The sequence below is a fragment of the Rhinichthys klamathensis genome, unplaced genomic scaffold, assembly GCF_029890125.1.
Source record: "Rhinichthys klamathensis goyatoka isolate OS25496 unplaced genomic scaffold, OSU_Roscu_1.1 h1tg000024l_1, whole genome shotgun sequence".
Lineage (NCBI taxonomy): Eukaryota > Metazoa > Chordata > Actinopteri > Cypriniformes > Leuciscidae > Rhinichthys > Rhinichthys klamathensis.
In genome coordinates, this window is record NW_026606575.1 from 134,933 (window position 1) to 159,831 (window position 24,899).

At 39.4% G+C, this 24,899-nt stretch overlaps 1 protein-coding gene across 1 annotated transcript; it reads right to left on the reverse strand.

Annotated features, from left to right (window-relative positions):
- Positions 1–1,571: 1,571 nt before the first annotated feature.
- chrna5 (cholinergic receptor, nicotinic, alpha 5) lies at positions 1,572–21,415 on the reverse strand. The gene is made up of 9 exons (XM_056242981.1): positions 21,314–21,415; positions 20,844–20,951; positions 8,436–8,587; positions 8,067–8,111; positions 7,748–7,857; positions 5,865–6,042; positions 5,280–5,612; positions 2,021–2,389; positions 1,572–1,932 (listed from the first exon to the last, which is right to left on the reverse strand). Exons 2-9 carry the CDS (start codon positions 20,914–20,916, stop codon positions 1,774–1,776), a joined length of 1,419 nt encoding a protein of 472 aa, XP_056098956.1. The 5' UTR covers positions 20,917–20,951; positions 21,314–21,415; the 3' UTR covers positions 1,572–1,773.
- Between the last annotated feature and the right edge of the window lie 3,484 nt (positions 21,416–24,899).

Here is a 24,899-nt window from a genome sequence, read left to right on the forward strand (position 1 = left end):
GGTCCATTGTTAGACAACCAGTCATACTATTGAATGGTCGTGCAACATTCTTTCATTTTCCCCTGAGACGAGAGAAATCTACTATTTACCTTTTTCACTTCCTCCTACAATGACGCAAAAATCGTCATTTGACGTCATTGTAGGAGGAAGTGTAAAAAGGGGGGATTTCTGTATAGACTACAAGCACAAATTCCCACCCTTTCAAACCCGCCCATAGGGGGTTGGACCTAATGCGCTAACAGAGCTATCACAGATCAGTGGGTGGGACTTCACTTGCAGATACTGAAAGCAATATCAGCCATCTTGTTTATAAGCTAAGCTAACAAGCGCTGTGGATATAGGAAGTTACGACAATGACGGAAGAAACTAAACATGATATGGAAGAAGAGGATTTTGAAATTCTGCTGCTCGAATCCGCTGTTCGTGGCTATCTTTACGAGCCGCAATATAGTGAAGAGCAGCTGAGGCTGATGGTGGAACAGGAGGCGGCTGCCTGTCGCGGACGAGGAGCCCGGGCTGGCTTGAGCTGGGCGGACTGCTGGTGCGTGTGCTCTCGCTGTGCGCTACGGACACAGATAGAGTCCGTCTGCTGCAGAGAATTTCAACAAGGCAGTTTCTCCTGGACGAAATCTCTGAATCAGACGACCACACGGACGTTTGTGTTGTGATGTGAACCATCCTAGTTTCGCCTGACTGAACATGCAGGTATCATGCAATAATTCACCATATAGAAAGAAATACAAACGAGTAATTCACTAATGAGTTTGCCAATGTAACGGGGTTCGTTGTTGTGGGAAGAAGGAGGCTGGAACCGGCGAACATTTAAACGTTTTAATAGTAAAATAAACAAATACAAAACAAAAGTATAAGCCAGCTGGCCACACACAACAGAAACAAAACATAAAATCAGGCCTGTTCCTTTTGTGCTTCCGCTCCTCCGTGAGAGATATGAGACCGCTGCACAGGTGCCATTCATTATCACTCGCGTCGTCCTCTCACGTCCCTCGCCCTCGTCCTGCTCGCCACAACTAACTAGACATTTTTTGTGAAATGAATTTTAAACTCATTTGGCAGCTAGCCTTCTTGTAGACGGAAGAGCGATTTCTCTGATGTTTGCGCTGTTCTGGATTAGTGGGAGTGGCTTGCGGAGCTGTGCAACATGGTGCATTGTGGGAGTTGTTGTCTTACATACAAATGCGCCCCAAAGTTATTTTCTGTCTTTTCTCGGTCAAGAGGGCACCAAATTTAAAATTTCTTTTACATTTCGACTACATATATAACCCACTTTCAATAAAGATTAATGTTGAAATGGGTGGAGTGACCCTTTAAGGGTAAGGGTTAGGTTATTTAACAAGGGTTAAATTGCCACAAGCTTTTACCTAACATCACATCCCAGAAAAAACACACTTAGCTGTTTAATATTACTATGTAGCAGATGATATTAGGGGGAGGGGCATTCTAATACCAGGGAGCATTTAATTGGACTAAATTATTGTACACACCCTTGAGTTCAAGATGAGTAATCTATATTTTTTGTTAATTTTCTCAGAAGGAAACCATTATAAATTGTCACAATGCACAATAACTATTTTTTATTGTAAATTTTATTGTAATGAAATCAGCATATAACAATAAATGTGATGCAGCATGTTACAGCATAAATGACAGCGCTAAGTTGCATAGATGTTTTGAAGACTACAATAATAAATGTAACAATAATGCGAAAACTGTTTTCCAAGCAAAAGCTTTTGTAAATTTATACATTCATGTGTTTTAGCTGGTACTTCCAACATAGCTGGGAACAATGATATTGGCCCATTTATAGATGACAGGGATAAAAAGGAGAGCAGAGCCAAGTAGTGATACTAAGAGAAATGCCCACAGGAAAACCCGGTCCAGGACCCGGGCCACAAACTTCCAGTCCTGAACAACCTAAAAAGAGGCATTACATAAGAATTCATTAGAACTCAAAACTCACAAAAATCACATCATGCCTGGGAGTCTAAAATGAGACTCTTACCTCTCTGACTTCATTCTCCTTCACCACATGAAGCGTGATGTAGTGTATAGATTCTAAGGCTGCCCGCAGACGGTGTTCTGCACTGAGCAGAGTGGGATCCTGGCCTAAACTCTTCTCATACCCCAGCCCTCCTCTTCCAGTCCTGTCTGCTCTCTGCCTCCCTGCGGTGGTGGCGTAGCGGTCCACATGGCTGCGCATGCACAGCAGTTTAGGCAGGTGGTGCAGAAAGATACGGCGGACCCAGGGCGCCATGCTGTGATGAGTAGACGAGGAGCGATGATGGATGTTAATGGCAAAGACGGTGATGACAATGGAAAGGGTCACAAAGATCATAGTGAAAACCAAATATTCTCCAATGAGAGGAATCACCTGGGACAGAAAACAACATAGCAGAAAACATAAGTCATTTGAGAATTGCAGAGCTATTTAAAAATGAGAATGAAAGAATTGAAAGTAAATTTAAAAATCATTGGAAATTATCTCAATATGCGTTTAAAAAACAAAATTAAAAATTGTAATAATATAAAATTTTATGTACAGTAAATTAATACCGTAAAGCAGGTTTTTTTTGTTCTTTTTGTTTAGGGACCCTCCTAATGTTTTAAATGTTTTAATCCTTACCTCGTGTCATTTTGACCCGAAAAATCGTGGTTGAGTGTTCATAGGAGGGGTCCAAGACTTAAAGGGATAGTTCACCCAAAAATGAAAATTAAGTCATTAATTACTCACCCTCATGTTGTTCCAACCCCGTAAGACCTTCGTTCATCTTCGGAACACAAATGAAGATATTTTTGATTATATTTGAGAGCTGGATCACTGCTACATAGGCTTCCCAAGGGAGTGAAACTTGACGGCCCAGAAAGTCATTGAAGAAAATGTTTAAATAGTCCAAGTGACTACAGTGGCTCAACTATAAGTTTATCAAGTGACGAGAATACTTTTTGTGCGGAAACAAAACAAAAATAACGACTTTGTTCGACTATTCCTTTTCTTCCTTGTGGGCCTGAGACGAGAGTTCAAGAGATTTCCACGACGCATGCGCGAGAACTGAGAAGAGGACGTTCTTCTTCTACTACTTCTTGTTCAGTTCTCGCGCATGCGTCGTGGAAATCTCTTGAACTCTCGTCAAGTTTCACATGCGTCGTGGAAATCTCTTGAACTGCCGTCAAGTTTCACTCCCTTAGGAAGCCTATGGAGGAGTGATCCACCTCTCAGATTTAATCAAAAATATCTTCATTTGTGTTCCGAAGATGAACGAAGGTCTTACGGGGTTGGAACAACATGAGGGTGAGTAATTAATGACTTAATTTTCATTTTTGGGTGAACTATCCCTTTAAGGACTTTTGTCGCACTTGAACCACGAATACACACAAAAAAATGACTGGATTTGGATTAGGAGTTTATGTTGTTGTAATTAAAAAAAAAGTAACAAATCCTTCCCTCACGGGTAAATTCAACCCCCTTAGGAAGAAATGGAATGCAAAGAATGCTTCAGTAATAGCATACATAGAAAAACCTAAAAAAAAAATACTCAAAATTAAACCTACAAATGCAAAGACCTTACCAAAAATGATTTTATAATGTCTACACGTGTATCTGAATGCATACTGAAGATATAAACTCAAGAACTGACTTTAGGACACAGCGGAACAGCTCATTTGCTTCATATAATGCTATGAGGTCATCTAGTGGCAAGAGTCATGAAATATCATGTTATATAGAGGTCATCAGAGACACCCAAATTGACCCGGCCGATGTGAGATTTTTGAGCTGGTTTATGCATGTATTAAATAATTATTTTGACTTTAGGTTGAAAGAATGTGAGGAATGTGCTTAAATAAATTATTCATTGATAAAATCTAGTAATTTAAAGGTACATACATTTTTTTTTTTTTTTTTTTTAAATCTCCAACAAAATTGCATTAAAAAATAGAAAGAAAATTATAAAAATGAAATATTAGCTTTCTGGACAAATTTATATATATATATATAATTTTGGGGCTTCGGGTCATTTTGACCTGCAAGGGAAGGATTTGCTACAGAATGCAAGGAGAAGATGAGGTATGGGGTGAACTATCACAGTCCAAAAGCATTATTTTGTAAAAATCTATTAATTTCTTTAAAGGGATACTCCACAGTTTTTTTTTTCATATTAAACTATGTTATTCCCTTAACTAAGACGAGTTGATACATACCTCTCTTGTCTCAGTGCATGCACTAAATCGCTCTGTCTTGCGGCAAAACTTTATTAGCACTTAGCTTAGCCCAGTTCATTCATTAGGATCCAAGCAGAGAAGCGACCAAACACCTCCACGTTTTCCCTATTTAAATAGTTACACGAGTAGTGTAACTCGACCAAGTATGGTGACACAAAATAAAACGTGGACTTTTCTAAGCGTGTAAAATGGATAACTATATCCATTTTACGCAATACCACAGCAAGTGCTTGGGAGCACTTCGACTCTGCACAGTAATATCATGACTCCTGAAAAATCCTCTCCCTCTCATTGATGATATGATGATATTACTGTGCCGAGTCGAAGTGCTCCCAAGTGCTATTCCGCCATACATTATAGTTATCCATTTTACACGCTTAGAAAAGCGCCACGTTTTATTTTGTGTCACCATACTTGGTCGAGTTACACTACTCGTGTAACTGTATTTAAATAGGGAAAACGTGGAGGTGTTTGGTCGCTTCTCTGCTTGGATCCTGATGAATGAACTGGGCTAAGCTAAGTGCTAACAAAGTTTCGCCGCAAGACAGAGCGATTTAGTGCACGCACTGAGACGAGAGAGGTATGTATCCACTCGTCTTAGTTAAGGGAATAACATAGTTTGATATGAAAAACAGGGGGAGTATCCCTTTAACAGTTTTTCTGTGGTCCCCCTGTCACTCAAAGTGGTACCCCAGTTCATTCAAAACTTAACTAAAATGATGGATTATAAGATCATATAGATACACTATCATATATACTATTCCATAAATCCAGTTGTTATACTGCAGAATGACAAAAGGGCCCTCAAAGTAAATACAGAAAAGAACTGCAATGCCTGCATGAATGAACTTATATTTATGCTGAAACTTTATCACACAGACAACCAATAGCTGACAAATACTGCAATTTACTCTTATATTGCAGACAATAATGTTAAATAATTCAGAAGAGTACTGTGTGTGGCACATTGACTTACAGTAAATACCTCATTTAAATATAGAAGTCATTTAAAAATAGCTTTGAATTCTTTCAAAGAGTACCACCTTTGAGGAGGAAGGGATGATCTCTTCTATCACCAGAAGGAAGACAGTTAGGGAGACGAGGACAGACGTGCAGAGGGAGATTTTCTCTCCTCCATTAGATGGGAGATAAAACACCAGCACGGTCAGGAAAGACAATCCAATGCAGGGAATGATGAGGAAGAGTGTGTAGAAAAGTGGAAGACGTCGGATAATAAAGGAGTAGGTGATGGATGGATAGAAAAATGTCCCATCGCTTCTCAAACCCCGGCTACCTGTGGCCGTCACAATCTCCCATTCACCGTTGTCAAAATAGTCACGTTTGTCCACTTGTACATCCTCAAGGAGAATGTCCACCTTAAAAAACGAATATTATGCAGTTGTTATATAAATATCCAAATGTTAAACTATCATATGCCGTCAGAAGACATGGAAAATAGAACACGAGTCATATTAGCTGCTTTTAGTCACTATGAACTGACAATAGATTGGTAAATAATAAATAAAGGTTTTTAAAAAGTAGTTTTCTGAATTTTCATTTTTGGGGTAACAATTCTTTTCATCAAGCAAACACTAGTTTGAATGCCTCTAATAATAGATAAAACATACCTGGGAACCATCGTAGGTCCAGGAGCCAAATTTCATGGAGCAGTTTTGAAGGTCAAAGGGGAAAAATGTCACATCGATGGTGCAGGCAGATTTATAGTTGGCAGGAGGGGTCCAGGAGATAGTGCCATCATATCTCACCACTGCTTTTGTCACTGTGGCCTCGAAATGACCATCTGCACTGCAGGTGGGAATCATTCAGTCATGAGATACAGAGTCCAAATTTAGTGAGAATTAAGTCATTTGAGAGTAAAAAACAAAAGTTCACATTTCAGTTGGAAACATTATTGACCTATAGAACTTATAATGGGGTCTAAGGGATTCTCCATTTCCACTGGGGTCCATAAACTCGCACTGTAACAGTTCCGTTTGATTTTCAGAAATTAAACTTAAGAACTTTTTACATGTAAGATCAAGCTTTAAATTAAATATGATTTTAACAAATTCCACAGTCAAAAGACTCTTGTACCAAACCCCTTCCGTTTTCTTCAGATAAAAAAAAAAAAAAAACGATTAGACCCTACTCACATGCATGTTATTGTTACGTCCTGTGGATATGTTATATGTGTGTGATCTGCGTGTAATACTTGCTTATTGGAAGTGTGATGTGTTGTGTGCTTGCTCTTTTCTCTATCTCTCTACCTTTCACAGGCTGCTAATTGAGTCCTAGAGGGGAATGTACAGGTGTAAAGTAAGTCCACTGAAGGCGCGCTTGTTGAGAACCCAAATGCAGTTTATTTACAAAAGCGTGATCAAACAGATTGCGTAGGTGGATGTGTTCGGGGAATTTGGCTGTTAAATGTATAACATTTAAAGCCACTTAATGAACGAAACGACTCGAAAAAAGATTTGTTCATTTTAATGAATGAGATCGAACAAGAGAGTCAGTAAAATGATTCTAACTTCCCATCACTATTGAGAACCAAAGGACAGTTTATTTACAAAAACATGATCAAACAAAAGCATGGCGTGGCACTAACTCAAGGACATGGACAGGGACATGGCGCTTATCAAACAGTGGTTACAGGAAACAATACTTAACAAAGACACATGGCAAACATGAGGGCTTAAATACACAAGACTAATGACTAGACAAGGGACACCTGTGAACAATGAAACACAGGTTTCCAAAACGTGACAACAGGTATATGAATTAGTGAATTCTCTTTTGTGCAAACGTGTACGACCAGAGTGCGGTCCTCCCTTTTCCGCTTTTGTTATTGATTTGCAACTGCTAGCTGTGAGGATGGGGAACTCTGAGTGTGCTCACTTATGTGAATATTGTATTTTTCTTATACTCTTAGTTTTATGTGAATAGTTTTTTTAATTATGAATTCGGAAGCTGTAGGAAGAGGGTGCCATTTTCTTTGAATCTGAAATTTGCCTATTATGTTAGACATAGGTAAGACTGTGTTGTTTATTTATTTGCTTTCTTTTTGTTACCTTTGAGTTTGATTTAAATAAAATCAAGTGTTATTTGTTTAATTTTGGGTTAATATTACCCAGTTAGTCTCATTACCACAATAAGTACATAGTATGTTCATGTGAAACAGGACTGTAAAATAAAGTGCTACCAATTTTGTTGTTCTGCTTCTTTTCTGGATCAGGGGATTGAATTGACGGTCCATCTTTTTCATTATATTTATTTATTATTATTATTTCCAATTATTGTTACATCCTCTCCAACCCCTAGACAAAACGGGGAAGATTATAACTGTATGAAATTCACTAAAGTCACAGTATAAACGTTCAAAATATGTGTGTATTCAAATATAAAATATCACAAAAAATACTATTAGACTTTTTATGTTATTTGTGGCTCTAACAGAAATGTTAAACATACTGTTCAGTCCCTCTCTGGTTTCCTTTCGGACTCATACACGTACTTGTCATAGAGCACGATGTCGGGTCTCCAGATGGAGTCTGAGGGAACTCTAATGGAAGTGATGCCCAGGTAATGATCCGGATTCCATCGGAGCTTCATGTCTGCCCATTCCTGAATGCAGTGAGACATTGATTTATCTGAAAAGCTGATCACCAAATTAAACAGAAAGAAAGCAATTGGACACATTGGCCATAGTTAAAATTGAATCTATCAAAATGTTAACTACTATCAAAATGCAGACAATATGAAGGCAAAATAAAGAAAAGGTATATTTCATATTAATCAGATAAACCTCAATGGGTTATTAAGTCCTGCTTTACCTGTTTTATCCAGACATTGGTCGTCATCAGCTGGTTCTTCTCATCCTAACCAACAAAACCTCTGATATTATATCTGTGTTATTCTATGAGCCTTCATGTTCTGCTGAGATTGATTTTTATGTTCTTTATGTCCCAGATACCCCAATGTTGTACATGACAGATATTATGGATTATTTACTAACCCCAGTTAATCTAACTATTTTTGCTACTTACTCCAAACAGAACATAAAGGTTAACAATAAAAAAATTCCTGAACTATTTTAATGCTAGAGAATTGCCTAATGTATATATTTTCAAATGTGATCTTTATTGTAAGGTAAAAATTTGCCCAAAGGAGGAGAATGCTATTTCTGAAGGACTAATTCTCACCACATCCACCAGCTGGGAGATTGCCAGGCCAAATTTCACCTGCACCGTTCCATTTAGATCCTCCACTGGCCTCACCCATTTCTGGTAGTTGCTGAAGAGATGTTTAAACAGCTTGTCTTCTGTCTTGGCATAGGAAGACAGCACAGGAGGCCCTTAAAGAAAACAACAACTTCATGTTAATCTCTCTTCCATTCAATCAGGAGGGACTGGGACACTAAACAACAGTAATTAGATGACAACAGTCTCAGATTCAAAGACCACACAGGCTTATAGATTTGGTCGATACTTGTTCAATGAACATATTGATCTCACAATGAACATCTCACATAGGCTTTGTAACAAGCTTGCACCTGCACCTTTTAGTGTCATCTACAAATTCAGTCCAATAGAATTCATTCTTACTGGAATTATGGGATATCAGTGAATATCAGAGCTTGAGCCTTTCAAAGCGGCCTTAAAAATGACTTCTGTTTTAATGTGCTGTGTATGCTTGATGAACTCGAATGAAGCTCATTTGGCATTGTTATTGGATTGGATCTCCAGCAGCTGCTGCTATCATGCTATATCCTGATCAGATTTGCCTCTCAAGGCCTCCAAAGTCTTAGTCACTAAGGGAAACATGATTTGCTAAACATGTGTTCTGGTCTGTGAGGGCAGATAGAGTTATGAATGGAGATTTATGAATGTGAAACTGGTTTAGATGATCTGGGTTGTTTTACCATCACTGGTGCGAGGGATAATCTTCAAAGTTGAATGTCAAGCTACTTTATGTTCCAAAACCTAGTGAGCTGTCTACAGCTTTACATAGAAAGTTGCATCCAAAGGAAGCATCCTAACTAAAATGGAAGTTCAAACGGGACTGATTTAAAATGTTTAAAATAATGCCCTTCATGTGCATAATTGAAGTACATTTGATGCCAAACTAGTTGGCCAAAAGCACGTTGATATACTAATAACACCATATTCATATCTACGTTTAATCTGCTGTCTTTTTTCACATTACTATAGTGCATCGTATAAGTATACACTCACCGGCCTGTTTTAAATCTAAACTGCTTTGAAACAATCCATTGTTAAAAGCGCAATATAAATGAAGATGACTTGACTTGACTAAACCGTATATAATATTTGGTAGCCTGCTGGAATTCATTTTTTTGGATGTCTAAAGCTGGATGTAATATAAGACCAAATAAATCATCTAGCCTCACTGAGACTCAAGGGAATGTTTTGACCCAGAAGCCATAAAACACTGCAAGTGTCCTTTTTCTCATTTCTGTCTAAAATGAGGTTTTTGACCATTGGTGCTGCATTTATCACAAAAAAAAAGAAAAAAAAAAAAGAAGTGTGGTAAGACCCAAATACCTTATATTGATTGATGCATATCTGTGCCGATTATTCATCTCCATATTGATTGATTGGATTTTACAATTTTATCTCTGCCCCAAAGCTCAGTTTTTTGTTGTTATAAAACTGGTCATTTCACAGACAACCGCAGATGGTATTCCAGTTTCAGCTTGTTTTGCCATTGATCAATAGATGTGGTTCTGGTCTCCCTTGATCAATATAAGACCAATTAAAAATTCAGTGTGGGTGAACATGTGGACCATGACTTATTAAAACACTCGGAATCACTCCAGGCAGAATCTGATCTCTGCTCTAAACTCTGTTTCTCTACATCTTCAAAGAACATAGTTTTGTTTTTTACTATTTTATCTTAGAATAAAATATTTTTGCAACACATTCATGAACTGAATTGACCATTACTAATTAAAATGCAATATATATATATACTGTGACAAATGCAATTGCAATGCTCAATTAATTGTTTATCCCATAAAGCATATAGGCTTTATATAGGTGGTCAGTTCTACAACCTAAGTGGTAACTGAATTGTATTATTAAATATGACTAAATCAACATGACTACATTAAGTTACACAAACAAAAGTAATTTAAGGGTCAGATACCTTCCTATATTTTCACTTTCTACAGTGTTTTTACTAAAGCTATTTGAGCCTTGCAGCCTAATTTAACATCTCTGACGTGCACTGATTGTAATCATCAGTTTAGCCTTCAATTCTCAAATAACTTATTCTCAGCTGCTGTCAGTTAATTTGTATATGTGCTGCATAACATAATATTTTGAAATCAACTAAATCCAAAAGTTGGATTATCTGTGGCCTTTGTGACTTCTTATTTAACATGCCACATTCTTTACAGTTTTGTGGCACCTGCTATTTTATACTATAAACATAAAAGTCTTCATCTCTGTCTGATCCTGATTGTCAAGCCCCTCACTGACTAACACAGAGCAGGAGACAATCCATTTTGGAGTGTAATCTTATCAGTGACACTGAGAGCCTCTATCACAGAGAGGGTCAGAGAGCGAGAGAGCTGTTGGAAATAATAATTGAATGAAGAGATGTGATGTGATGGACAAGAGAATGAATCACGGGTCAGATTTTATCCCAAAATAATTATATTATATTATATTATATTATATTATATTATATTATATTATATTATATTATATTATATTATTAAAGTTGCTCTGGAATAATCAATTCTGGCCAATCACACCATCCAGGGGTCACTGTCATCCATGGCATCACTTTATATCGGCAAATGAATTTGGATCAACTTTCAGTCCATCGAGGTCAGATGTCCACGATTAAAAACATGACCAACTGATAGCTACTTTATAGTAGAATTTAAAGTTGTAATTAAAAGAAAGAGACACTGACACTGTTTTTCATGTTTAATTCTGTAAAGCGTACTTGTGGGTTATTCGAAGAATGCGTGTATATTTTGAAGTGTTGTAACCAAACTGTTTTGGTAACAATTGCCTTCCATTTTATGAACAAAAAACATATTTCTCAAAATGCTTCACATATCTTTTTCAAAATTTCTGTTTTTTTTTTTTTTTATGTTTTTACATCTTACAGTTTCAGGAAACTATGAGGGTGAGTAAATTATGACCATTTAAATTTTTGAGTGAATTATCCCTTTAATTAAAGCTAAACTAGGCAATGTTTTTCATAAACATTTTTTTGTTATACTGGTTGAAAGTCTCTTTACATTCTGATAGCACTCAACAATAGAAGTGGTCGAAATATTTTACAATGTAGCCTACATATATCTTCTGTGGAAGTCTCAGGACCAAAAAAATGTATATGCAATAATAGGATGACCTACCTGCTGTATTTGCATACCTCCGAGCACCCTGCTCACAACACTATTAATTTAACCCTCTGGGGTCTAAGGAGTTTTTGGGGTCCTTGAGATGTTTTGACATGCCCTGACATTTGTGCTTTTTTCAGTTGCTTATAAACATATTAACCCTCTGGGGACTAAAAACGCACCCGTGCGTTTTGGCTGATTTTTTTCACATAGCAGAAAAATAGACTTAAACTACTCCATCATTTCTGGTCATACAGAGTTAAGACATATTAAAAAATAAACTGTTAAATGTCGACTTTTTTATGTGCCCACCTACAATCGAAATAAAATATTGTGCTTTTGTAAAATAAAGAAAATAAACAGGGTGTGCGTTCTGCTTCTCCGTGTCCGTGAACTTTTTTTCTGGAGCACGTCTCTAAACTTAAAAAAAACTCAGCTAATACTATTCACCCAGACAGGAGCAATATATTTTTATGATCATTTAAGTTTGTACTTTTAAATTATCTAATTTAAAACTAAAATAAATATTCTCCGTTTATGTAATCTATATAAAAAGAGAGATGTGTCAGCCATTCTCATTATCGTTCTCGAATCTCATTATTCCGCTAATGTGACACGCCCACGGAGAGCGCGCGCTATTCAAACACTAATGATCTGAAGCAACACAGTGAGACGTGTAAACGCCCACATAAACTCGGTAAACACACTATATTTAGTCAGATTAATGTACTGTCGTCTTGCGCGGCTGTGAGGAATAATCCTGGGACATTTACCTACCTCAGAACAAGTGCTGGTTTATTTTCACTTCGAGGAGCGAGCTGAACTGTAGTGTTTTATTCTTGTGCTTTGTTCTAATCGCGGTATATGGTAACGTTAGTGTCTGTAAACACAAAAATAGCCTACTGATTAAATTTGAATCATGTTTCTGTGTGTGTGTGTGTGTGTGACTAGTTTTGAATAGATTATAGAGTTTATCGAGAACTCGAAGTGACAACATCCATTAGTCAAAAGTCTTGTGGACACATATTTAGTATGTGTTTTGTGGTCTTATTTCAGCAACTTTCATTTTTATTTTTTTCAATAACCACGCATAAACATTATTCTCTTAAAAATACAAAAATGTACATACATGTTGCTCACATATTATGGTAGCCCCGTTTGTGCTATATAGAGTGAATTTACACCTTTGCCATTAACATGTGTATAAATAACTGAAAAAAGCACAAATGTCAGTGCATGTCAAAACATCCCAAGGGCCCCAAAAACACCTTGGTCCCCAGAGGGTTAATGGCACAGGTGAAATTACACTCGATTTAGCACAAACAGGGCTTCCATAATATGTGAGCAACATGTATGTACATGTTTGTATTTTTGAGAGAATATTGTTTATGCATGGTTATTGATAAAACTAAAAATTAAAGTTTCTGAAATAAGGCCACAAAACACATACTAAATATGTGTCCACAAGACTGTTGACTAATGGATGTTGTGGCCTAGAGTTTTTGCTTCAAAATGATCTGAAAATCATCCTGCCTAATCATTCACATAAAACAATAGATTGTTATAAATTGTAAAAAACATTTTTTTTGTTTGGAAAGGCAATATGCGAATGGGCGTGAACGGCCCAACCCCCCTCATGTATAATTAGGTGATTCTCACCTGAGAAGACAAAGACCTGCATAATGAGCCTTTCATTCAGGTGTGTCACACAAGAAAGAATGCAAGGACAATATATATACATATATACACACACACACACATATATATATATATATATATATATATATATAAATAATCAAAATATAAATGAAAGTCAAAAGCACATTTTTAGTCATACCTGGAAACAAATCCTGTTCAAATAGGTTATATGGGCCATTCTATGGAATTGGTTCAAAGTTAGAGTTGGAAACATCTTGAAAAGAAAATTGTATTTCCATACATCTCTTATAAAGTATTATTTTTTAAAGTAGGCCAATACATTTTATCATACATATTTCAAAGTTAAGGATTCATTATTTAGCTTGCATTGGAACAAACACTATAACAGTTGATTAGTTTATTTTTGACAAAACATACTATATATTTAACATATGAGCAGAAACTATCTAACAAAAGCTTATTTGATGTCTATTTTAGAGTAAAAACTTTATAATCTATCCAAAACTAGTCAACAACATGTTGTCATTACAGACACTATTCTATATCGCGATTAGAACAAATCTCAGTTGGCTATAGCAATATAGTTTGGATGTGTTCATGTAAAAGTAACGTTTACTAATGTAGGAGTGAGAGTGAATGAACGCAAAGATGTTGTAGTAACATCGCGCGCGCGTCTGTGCCATTCATTCATTCACACACAGACACGCAATTCATATTTAAACAGTCTTTGTGCAGTTTACAGACACTATTCTGTCATGATTCTGCCATCATGTCCGTGATTCTCTTAGTATTGCGGCAGGATCATGACAGACCCATGTTCTGTGTGCAAGCACATGGCCTTGTGTTTTGGTCATGTGTTTTGGTCATCTTCACCCTTCCAACATCATAACAGAATGAACCGACCAAGAAAGAACCCAGCAGACAGCGCGCCGATTTTCCCTACTCTACAGTCGTCAGACCCTGAACGATGGTGGCAGTCGGCCATCGCCGACAGCCTGGAAGGCAAGCTTCCTTTCCCTCCTCAGGGTAGGTTGACCCTGAGAAGGTACGCCCAGGTCGTGGAGGAGAGGAGGTTTTTCTTGCCGGAAATTCTGGTTAACCGCTACCTCATCGCGGGTCTCAACGTCCCTCCTCCTCTCGCTGAACGAGAGAGACTTGTCAGCCGCCCGTTCCACAGTATGGTGGACAGTCTGTCACGGAGGGAGCTGCAGGGTACTACAAAGTCTTCATCTCACGCTTCACTTCCTGTGATCCCTGAGGGCCGTCTGCTAGCCGTTGCTACACTTGGGGACCAACCCAGTCCCGCCGCGACTCCTGAGACACCTTCCACGTCCACCAATCTTCATGGTAAGCGTGGAAGGCACCCGTCGTGGGAGTCAGCATCGGAGTCTTCCTGCCCGGAATCCTCCTCGCCTGCAGTGAGTTCACCAGTTCCTGTCTCGGTTCCTGCTTCACCTCCCTCTCCGGTCCCCAGTCTGGCCACATTCTCCGCTCCGCGACCCAGGAAGAAGAAGAGGAAGAAGGGAGCTTCTGGTTCTCCATCTCTACCTCCTCCTGAGTCCGCGATGGCTCTCCTACCCGCCGCTGAAGTCAAGAGCCCTGTTCCTGGCTCCGTTGCTGTAAGCGCGGTTCCGGTCTTTGCAACAGGAGACATAGTTCTTCAACCTGCTGCAGAAAGCGCTGTTTCCCAGTCGGCGTTGGGGAGATCCATTCCAGAGACTTGTTCTGTGAATGTCATCTCTGAGTCTTCAGTCATGTCAGCTAAAGAGAAAGCAGCGGCCGATTCCGCTGCAAAGGCTGTGATACAGTCTGTATCAGCCCATCAAGAGATGCCGGTCGTCATTGCTGCAAGAACCCTGTCAGAGTACTTGTCCCGTCTTGTCAAGATCCTTGATGTCCCTGTCCGTCCTGTCTCGCCTTCAGTCCCAGTATCTGTCGCCGAGAGCGCAGCACCCACACCTGTCGCCGAGAGCGCAGCACCCACGCCTGTCGCCGAGAGCGCAGCACCCACGCCTGTCGCCGAGAGCGCAGCACCCATGCCTGACGCCGAGAGCGCAGCACCCACACCTCTCGCCGAGAGCGCTGCACCCACGCCTGTCGCCGAGAGCGCAGCACCCACGCCTGTCGCCGAGAGCGCAGCAGTCAACGCCTCTCCAGAGTCGGAGATGATGAGTCTCACCTCTTCTTGGGGAAGCCTTGACTCAAGTAACTCTGTTCCCGTTCCTGCTTCCTTTTCCCCTGTCAGTTCCCGTGTCTCCGTTTCGTCTCCCGCTGCTGCTGTCTCCACTGCCCCCGGACTCCCGTTTGTTTCCCCCGTCATGGCTCAACCCAGGACTGTTTCTCCCTCTACCCACACCACTCCACCCAAGTCCGTTCGGACCCCCCGTCCTAAGCCCACACCCCGTAGTCCCAAGATCACCGTCCCGCCTACCCACCCTGGACCCTCGCTCAAAGACTTTGTTGTCCCTCCGCCTCCCCTTCCTTGTTTATTATTTTTGATGTTCCACCCCAACCCTGTCATTGTTTACTCTTGTATGCCCTTGTTATTATTTGTCATGTTTTGTTGGGTCTTGTCTATGTCTCAGTCAGTTTTGTCCCGTGTTTGATGTCTCCTTGGGGAGTGTCTGGTAGCCGCTCCTTAAGGAGGGGGTTCTGTCATGATTCTGCCATCATGTCCGTGATTCTCTTAGTATTGCGGCAGGATCATGACAGACCCATGTTCTGTGTGCAAGCACATGGCCTTGTGTTTTGGTCATGTGCTTGTGTTGTCTCGTCTCTTAGACCCGCCCCCTTGTTATCCTGATTCAGTCATCATTGCTTTACCCGTGTCACCTGTCATGTCTTGATTAGTCTCCTTATTTAATCCCCTTGTGTTTGCTGTCTTGTGTCGGTTCATTGCCTGATGTTACCTGTGAGTACCTTGTGGAGATTATTGTCATTGTGAGCATTCATTAGAATTATTGTCTGTTTATTGTGAAGTCCTAGTTTAGTCTTGTCAGCCTAAGAGTCCTTGTCCTGTCCGTGTTTCGCCCCCTCGTGGGTTTTGTTTTCCCTTTTTGTTCATAATAAACCGTGTGCTGTGACTACTGTCTGCGATTGGGCTCATTCCCTTCTTCACCCTTCCAACATCATAACACTATTCAATAACGCGATTAGAACAAAGCACTTAAGAATAAACTTACTTCATCAGCTGAATCCGCGCTCCTCGAAATGAAACTACCAGCACTTCTGAGGTAACTTTTTGGATGTTTTATCCAGCTGATGTGGGCGTTTTCATGGCTTGCCTCAACGTTTGCGTTTGAATAGCGCGCACTCTCAGTGGGCGTGGTCACATTAACACGTCATACGCTATAATTAGCTGAAGGGAAAAAGACTGACATCTCTCTCTTTTCATACAGATTACATAAACTGAGAATAGTTGTTTTTTATATAAATTACTTCATTTAAAAGAAGAGAATTTCAGCTTCATAACGAAAAATCTTTCGTGCCTGTGTGACAACTATGTACTTAGTTACAGTTAATTTTCGGACGCTTTTCAGAATGAACTTCACTGACAGAGAGAACGCAGAACTCACATCATGTTTTTTTTTCTCTATTTGGCGAAAAGCAGAACACTTTGTTTTTATTGTGAGTATCCACTTAACAGGATACTGTTGTACACTTAACAGGATCTAATGATGTACAACACTTATATGTAAGATCAAAATCAACAGAGTAATTTGAGTCTCTTTTGCACTGATAAGAAAAAAAGTGAGCCGTCGCGCCGGCGCGATTGCCGACCCCAGGGGGTTAAGCCCACCCGCAACTATAGTTGCCGCAGTGTTTAGTTGTCATTTTCCTTTTTTAAGAATTTTTTTAGATGTTATCCATGTTTTATTTCTCAATGACATGCAAGCAAACAACCAAATAAAGGATTTCAAGAAAAGAAAAAAAGGTATTCACGTCCTTCCTGTCACATGAGGCTGTCAACTTCCTACCCCTACTTCCAGGAAGCATGACGAAGGCAAACCCTCCCAAAGAAATGTCATTTTCATGTTACTAATAAGTACTTTTTGTTGACATATATATGTATCTACATAATCATGAAGGTCTCTAGAATCATCCAAACAAAACAAATCTTACAAGAGATCTACAGTATAGTTTTTTGTATAATTAGTCAAAAGTCCAAGCGGCAACTATAGTTGCCGGTGGGCAAATGCCTTGTAAGTACATATATCATGGGGAAATAGGGTATACTGTGTTAATAGGTTAATAAATCAAGGTTATTGGTCTTGTTTAGTGCATAAGCATAGCTTTACCCTTTAAATGACATCTCTACTGTACAGAGATTGTCTTTATGCACTGTTATTTTTTTATTTAGATGTAATTTTTTCTTCATTCTATACGTTTTTATTTATTTATTTTCATTTAACTTTTTGATACACAATGCCCTGTTATGGCTGCACTTTGTTCTGCACTATTTTCCACCACTTTTTCCACCCTTGTGCGCTGTTCGTTTGCAGTTTACAGTCGGGCTGTTTGGGGTCTCCAGAGAGACCACAGGCAACCATTTTTTTTTTAACAAATGTAATTTTACTCAGTTTATTATTGTTTTTACTCCACATATGGAAATTTTTACTCGACAAAATGTATTAAAAAATATATATATAATTTTTTTTAAATAGGTTTTTATAAAAAATAAAAATAATTATAAAAGACCCACATTTCTAAATATCATTCATGGGGATCTTTTGGAAAATGCAGTTTTAAAAGTAAAAAATTATCACTTTAACCCTCTGGGGACCAGAGTGTTTTTGGGGCCCTTGGGATGTTTTGACATGCACTGACATTTGTGCTTTTTTCAGTTATTTATAAACATGTTAATGGCAAAGGTGTAAATTCACTCTATATAGCACAAACTTGGCTACCATGATATCTGAGCAACATGTAGTATGTACATGTTTGTATTTTTAATAGAATAATGTTTATGCGTGGTTATTGAAAAAAATAAAAATGAAAGTTGCTGAAATAAGACCACAAAACACATATTGATTATTTCTTCACAAGACTTTTGAAAATTGCATCACATAGTCTAGAATATTTGCTCCAAAACTATGTGAGAATCATCCTGACTACTCATTCAGATAAGTCAATAAAGTCTTTTACATTTTTAATGACGTGTTTTGTTTGAGAAAGCTTTATGCAGGGCGCGTGATGTCTCATTAATATGTGTGGCATTCCACACCTGAGAAAGACAAAGACCCTCCCCATAATGGCCCTATTAGGTGCTATCAGGCCCTATCATTACAGGAGCCTTGCACAAAGAATGAGGAGATTTAAAAAAGAATGGCTTTTAGATTGTTTGGATTTATATAAGGAAAATACAGGGTGCCTACGTCTGGACACTTCTATCACACACCCTTCACCATATAGACATGGTTTTATTTCAGTTCAAAGTTCAAAGTTAGAGTTGGAAACATCTTGAAAAGAAAATTGTCTTTCTCCATAAATGTCTTAGTTTTATCATACATATTTCAAAGTTGAGGATTCATTATTTTGATATAGCTTGAACAAACACTATAACATCTTAGTTGATTAGTTTATTGACAAAACATACTATATATTTAACATATGAGCAGAAACTCCTAAAAAAAGCTTATTTGATGTCTATTTTAGAGTAAAAACTTTATCCAAAACGAGTCAACGAAATGTTGTCTGTTATTTAGTCTGTAACAGTGTGTATCTGTGCGTTCATTCATTCATTCATTCATTCATTCACACACACACACAAACATGATTCACATTTTTAAACAGTATGCTATTTTTCCGTTTACAGACACTACGTTATTCTATATCGCGATTAGAACAAAGCACTTGCAAAAAACACTTACTTCTCAGCTGAATCTGTTCATCCTCGAAGTGAAAATAAATCCAGTGGTAAATGTCCCAGGATTGTTCCTCATATAGCCGCGCAAGACGACAGTAGATTAATCTGACTAAAAAATAATGTGTGTTTTCAGAGTTTATGGGCGTTAACGCGTCTCAATGTGTTGCTTCACATATTTGCGTTTGAATAGCGCGTGCTCTCCGTGGGCGTGTCACATTACCAGAGATAATCAGCTCGAGAACGATAATGAGACGGGCTGACACGTCTCTCTTTTTATATAGATGACATAAACGGAGAATATTAATTTTAGTTTTGAATCGGATCATTTAAAAGTACAAACTCAAATGATTTAAAAGATATATTGCTTATGGCTGGGTGAATAGTATTAGCTGAGTTGTGTTGAAGATTAGAGACGTGCTCCAGAAAAAAAGTTCACGGTGAATGAGAGGCAGAACGCACACCCTGTTTATTTTCTTTATTTTACAAAAGCACAATATTTTATTTCGATTGTATGTGGGCACATATAAAAGTAGACATTTACCAGATTATTTTTTCATATTTCTTAACTCTATATGAACAGAAATGATGGTAGTACTTTAAGTCTATTTTTCTGCTATGTGAAAAAAAACTAGCAAAACGCGCCGGCGCGTTTCTGGTCCCCAGAGGGTTAACCAATAGGTGGCTGCAGAGCTCCACTATTTGCTATTTGTCTAACTAAAAGACATATTTTCACAAGTTTTTCGAGTTGGATTCATATCTACATATTATGAAATCACAATTATTACAATAAAAGTTACTTTTTGTCAAAGTTTAGCAGTTTTTGTACTGGAAAAAAAAACGGTTGTGTTTTCATATTCAAGTTTATTAGCTAGATGCAGCTTTTTTGGGTTTGGATCGAATGTTCCTCGACTTTTATACATAATACATTTGTTTATGAATAAAGATTGATCTGTTGAAAGCAGTTATTTTGAGTTAGATGCCAAATGTTCTCCTCCTATTCAAATTTGACATTGAGGGGGTTCATACAACACATTAGCCCACCGGCAACTATAGTTCCCGCACGTTCAAATACGATTTTCAAGACAAAATACAAAAACCTGGGGAAAATAAATGCAGAACATGTTCACAAAGGACACTATTAACACGACTATATGCATGAAACCATTCAGAAAAATTTGGGCACAAATGAGTTAACGTCGAAATGATTTCTAATTCTGTTCATTATTATTATAATGTTATGTGTTTTGAGATACGAGGTAATTTAACGCCATCTCTTGTGACGCTTTGCAGACTCTGCTGTGTGAGTCCATGTGTTTTAAAGGAGGTGTGGCTTTAGAGATGCTCTGAAGGGAGGGTGAGATCTCATGCTTTCAAAGCTAGCTTGCTATTTCTAGCCTCTGCGAAATTGCCTACGCTATATTTACTAGTAAGATTAGTACAGTAGTGTTCCGAGATATCAGCACACTTGTAACACTTTTTTTTTTATTGTAAATAAAAAGTAAGGCCTATGTTCTTCTTCTCTTAATGGTCCTAAGATAAGATTCTACTAAATTTATTTTTGAAATTGTCTATATTTGATATATAAATGATCGTTTCTTTCTTTAAATTTTGGGTTGAATTGTGGGCATGACAGGCTTTGTGAGATTTCACCCAGGCACAGATGGGGTGAAGGTGGGGCATTGAGCCAAGGTCAGAGACACTTACCTATAGAGGAGCAGAGGACAGCACAGCAGACTAGCGGGAGGAGAACTCTAACAATGCTGTGAGCTGTTACCATGATACCATCAGGAGCAGCAAAGCCACAGAGAAGACCTGCAAGCAGACATAGGCATGCATGCACTTTATTACACACAAATACAGTCCGATCTGTTATTGAAGACTCACAAGCCTGTTAGCAATTAAACATATATGTGATATGTCTTCACTATGCAGTGAAGACATTGCACATGCACCTGAACGCTGCATATTTTGCATCTTTCATGTGTGTGCAATTGATCACATAAAATGTTCTGCATCATGCACATGTGAACAGACCTTTACACAAGCACGCAAAGCATGTATCTATCCACCTGTCTGTTGAGATTACACTCGCATTCATCAGTCTGCAAACACCCAGTGTCTCTTTCTCTCTGCTTCTCTCCCTTTCTCTTTCTTTGTCAATTTCTTTTCCTTACCTGATTATGGACTGGAAGAGAGCGGAATCCTTTAGAGTTTTTCTTTTCCATTTGGTCGTCGTGTGTCCATGCCAACCAGCATGTGTGTGGCTGCTATTACATAAAAGCCGTCATCGTCTCCTCCTCCTCCTCCTCCTCGTCCTCCTCCTCCTCCTCCTCCTCCTCCTCCTCCTCCTCCTCTTCCTCCTCCTCCTCCTCCTCCTCCTCCTCCAGAAAGGCAGCCCCACCCCCCTCACCCCCTTGCAATTTCCCGCACAGAAAAAAACAGCCAATCACATCCATTGATCCCTCATTATCTTGTAAAGCCTGCCCCCTCCTGTTCAAAAACATGCACACATGTTAATGAGAGTACAACAGAGGTCCTTCCATTCTTTTTAAGCTAATGAGCCTTTGTCATGGGGACATTTAATATTCAACTATATTATTGATCTGCCTTACTTGAGGTGGACGATGACGCAATTTTCTTCTAGAAACAAACTTTGTTGTTTTATTTTCATGTTATCACTGTGAAGCTGCTTTGATACAAACTGTATTGTAAAAAGCGCTATATAAATAGAGGTGACTTGATTTGACTTGACTTGACTTGACTTTTGCGGATAGAGAGACAACAAAGAACTTCTATTACATAATGTGTAAAATTTACAGGTTTATTGCTTGCACTATAAATAACACACATGTACAGTACCATATTAAAGTAATGAATATGAACCATATGTACTTTCATACTGGACATTCCCGGTCATAATGTGAACGATTCATGTTATTCCAAAAATGCTTGTTTACAAAAATTGCAATGTTAACGATTTTTGTTTTCATGTTATTTGAAACACTGACATTTTGTTTGACATTTTCACATGGGATTTCCAAAATAAGTATAGTAGCACAAGATGAAATTGAATGTTAATAATGCTTTTTCATGTTTTTTTTTTTGTGTTTTTTTAACTAAGACTCAGATAGTGAAAGTGCATTTTAATGTGTGTGAAGTTTCAGACAATTTGCTAAAAATAATTTACCCTAGAACAAAGTCAGTTATAAATGACAGCACCCTAAAAAAGGTCAAAGATCAGATGTAGAAAACAAATTTTGGAAAAATATTTTTATCCATAATTTTATCCATAAATATATGTATAATATATAGTCATAATAATAATAATAATGTCATTTTTTTTCTAGCTGTGATTTCATAATTATTTAATAATTCATTTAATATTCATTATTCCATCTTAAAATACAGTTGTGGTCAGAATTAATGGCAGCCCTGGTAAATTTGATTTAAAAAAATGGCTGTAAAAAATAAATCTGTATTGTTTATCCTTTTGAACTTTCATTAAAAAAATTTGCAAATATCTAAATCACGAATCACAATATCACGAAATCTAGGGGGAGGAGTTGGACCCAGATCCAACTCCTCCCACCTTACATATACCTAAACCTACCCATCTCCGCCCCCTGATCCCTAACCCCACCCCTAATCCTACCCATCTCCACCCCCTGATCCCTAACCCCACCCCTAATCCTACCCATCTCCACCCCCTGATCCCTAACCCCACCCCTAATCCTACCCATCTCCACCCCCTGATCCCTAACCCCACCCCTAATCCTACCCATCTCCACCCCTTATCTGGATCCAACTCCGCCCCCTGGATCTCATGTACTGCAATGAGGTGCTACTGGAATTATTGGCACCCTTATAATAAATACTTTTTGTAATCTCCTTTTGCCAAGATAACGGCTCTGAGTCTTCTCCTAATGCCTGATGAGTTTGGAGAACACCTGACAAGAGATCAGAGACCATTCATTCCTCCATTCAGAATCTCTCCAGTTCTACCAGAAAGACTCGGGAAAATAATATTGGAACAATAAACCATTTATTAGCAGCCCAGCAAGCAATATATGCAATAGAGTTCTTTGGCGTAGGCCCCGTCCGTAACTCGCGATCCGAGGGTACGGATTCTGCATTTCCTGCCTGAAGATGAAGGCAGGGGCGCAGCCGACCCCCCGTGAGGTATAGGAAGGGACCATCCTGGTGGTGGTGGGGAGGATGGATGGAAGGAACCAACTTGGTGGTGGGGAGGGTGGAGGTGAATGTAAGCGTCAGCATCTGCGAACTCAGACATGTGTAAGTACCCATCTTTTATACCACAATGTTAGACGCAATTGGATAGATGAGAAGGTAATGAATGACGTAACAATTGAGTCTTCCCGGCAGAACTTGCGCTAAAGCTTTCATTTCTACCAGAAAGACTCGGGAAAATAATATTGGAACAATAAACCATTTATTAGCAGCCCAGCAAGCAATATATGCAATAGAGTTCTTTGGCGTAGGCCCCGTCCGTAACTCGCGATCCGAGGGTACGGATTCTGCATTTCCTGCCTGAAGATGAAGGCAGGGGCGCAGCCGACCCCCAAGAAGAGGTGGAAGATAATTCCACTGGACGGAGCCCACCCCCAAAGAACGGAAAAGAAAAGTATACCCACCAGCTGTATGTTGTGTAGTTCCTAAATAGGAGAAAAAAAAAAAAAAAAAAAAGAGTTAGCGACAGCTAGGTAGAAATGGACCTATCAATTCCATAGGTCAATAGTTTATTATAGAGAGTTCCATTGATATCATTGTGGGAACAGTAACTCTATAATGAGAAGAGTGGAGTATGCTTTACTTTTAATGCAAGATACTTCAGCTGCTGAAATAGCGCATTTCCTAACGCTTATAACATGGAATCATATATATTTCGTTTTGATTATTTATTTTTATAAACGCTGAGCCAAGCTAAGATGATCCGCGCTGAGTCGCACGAAGACAAGGCCACGCTGAGCCACACAGAGACGAGGTCACGCTGAGCCACGCAGAGACAAGGCCACGCTGAGCCACACGGAGACGAGGCCACGCTGGGCCACACGGAGACGAGGCCACGCTGAGCCACAGAGATAAGGCCACGCTGAGCCACAGAGATAAGGCCACGCTGAGCCACACAGAGACAAGGCCACACTGAGCCACAGAGACAAGGCCACGCTGAGCCACAGAGATAAGGCCACGCTGAGCCACACAGAGACAAGGCCACGCTGAGCCACACAGAACAAGGCCACGCTGAGCCACAGAGACAAGGCCACGCTGAGCCACAGAGATAAGGCCACGCTGAGCCACACAGAGACAAGGCCACGCTGAGCCACACAGAACAAGGCCACGCTGAGCCACGCAGAGACGAGGCCACGCTGAGCCACAGAGACAAGGCCACGCTGAGCCACAGAGACAAGGCCACGCTGAGCCACAGAGATAAGGCCACGCTGAGCCACACAGAGACAAGGCCACGCTGAGCCACACAGAGACAAGGCCACGCTGAGCCACAGAGACAAGGCCACGCTGAGCCACAGAGATAAGGCCACGCTGAGCCACACAGAGACAAGGCCACGCTGAGCCACACAGAACAAGGCCACGCTGAGCCACGCAGAGACGAGGCCACGCTGAGCCACAGAGACAAGGCCACGCTGAGCCACAGGGACAAGGCCACGCTGAGCCACACAGAGACGAGGCCACGCTGAGCCACAGGGACAAGGCCACGCTGAGCCACACAGAGACAAGGCCACGCTG

Bases quoted from the DNA above. Each gene is read 5' to 3' on its own strand.
- chrna5 (XM_056242981.1), bottom strand. From the start codon at position 20,916: ATGGTAACAGCTCACAGCATTGTTAGAGTTCTCCTCCCGCTAGTCTGC. The intron at 8,588-20,843 runs GTAAGTGTCTCT...GTTTTCTTTAAG, and splicing joins TGTCCTCTGCTCCTCTATAG to GGCCTCCTGTGCTGTCTTCC. The intron at 6,043-7,747 runs GTACGTGTATGA...TCCCACCTGCAG, and splicing joins GACATCGTGCTCTATGACAA to TGCAGATGGTCATTTCGAGG.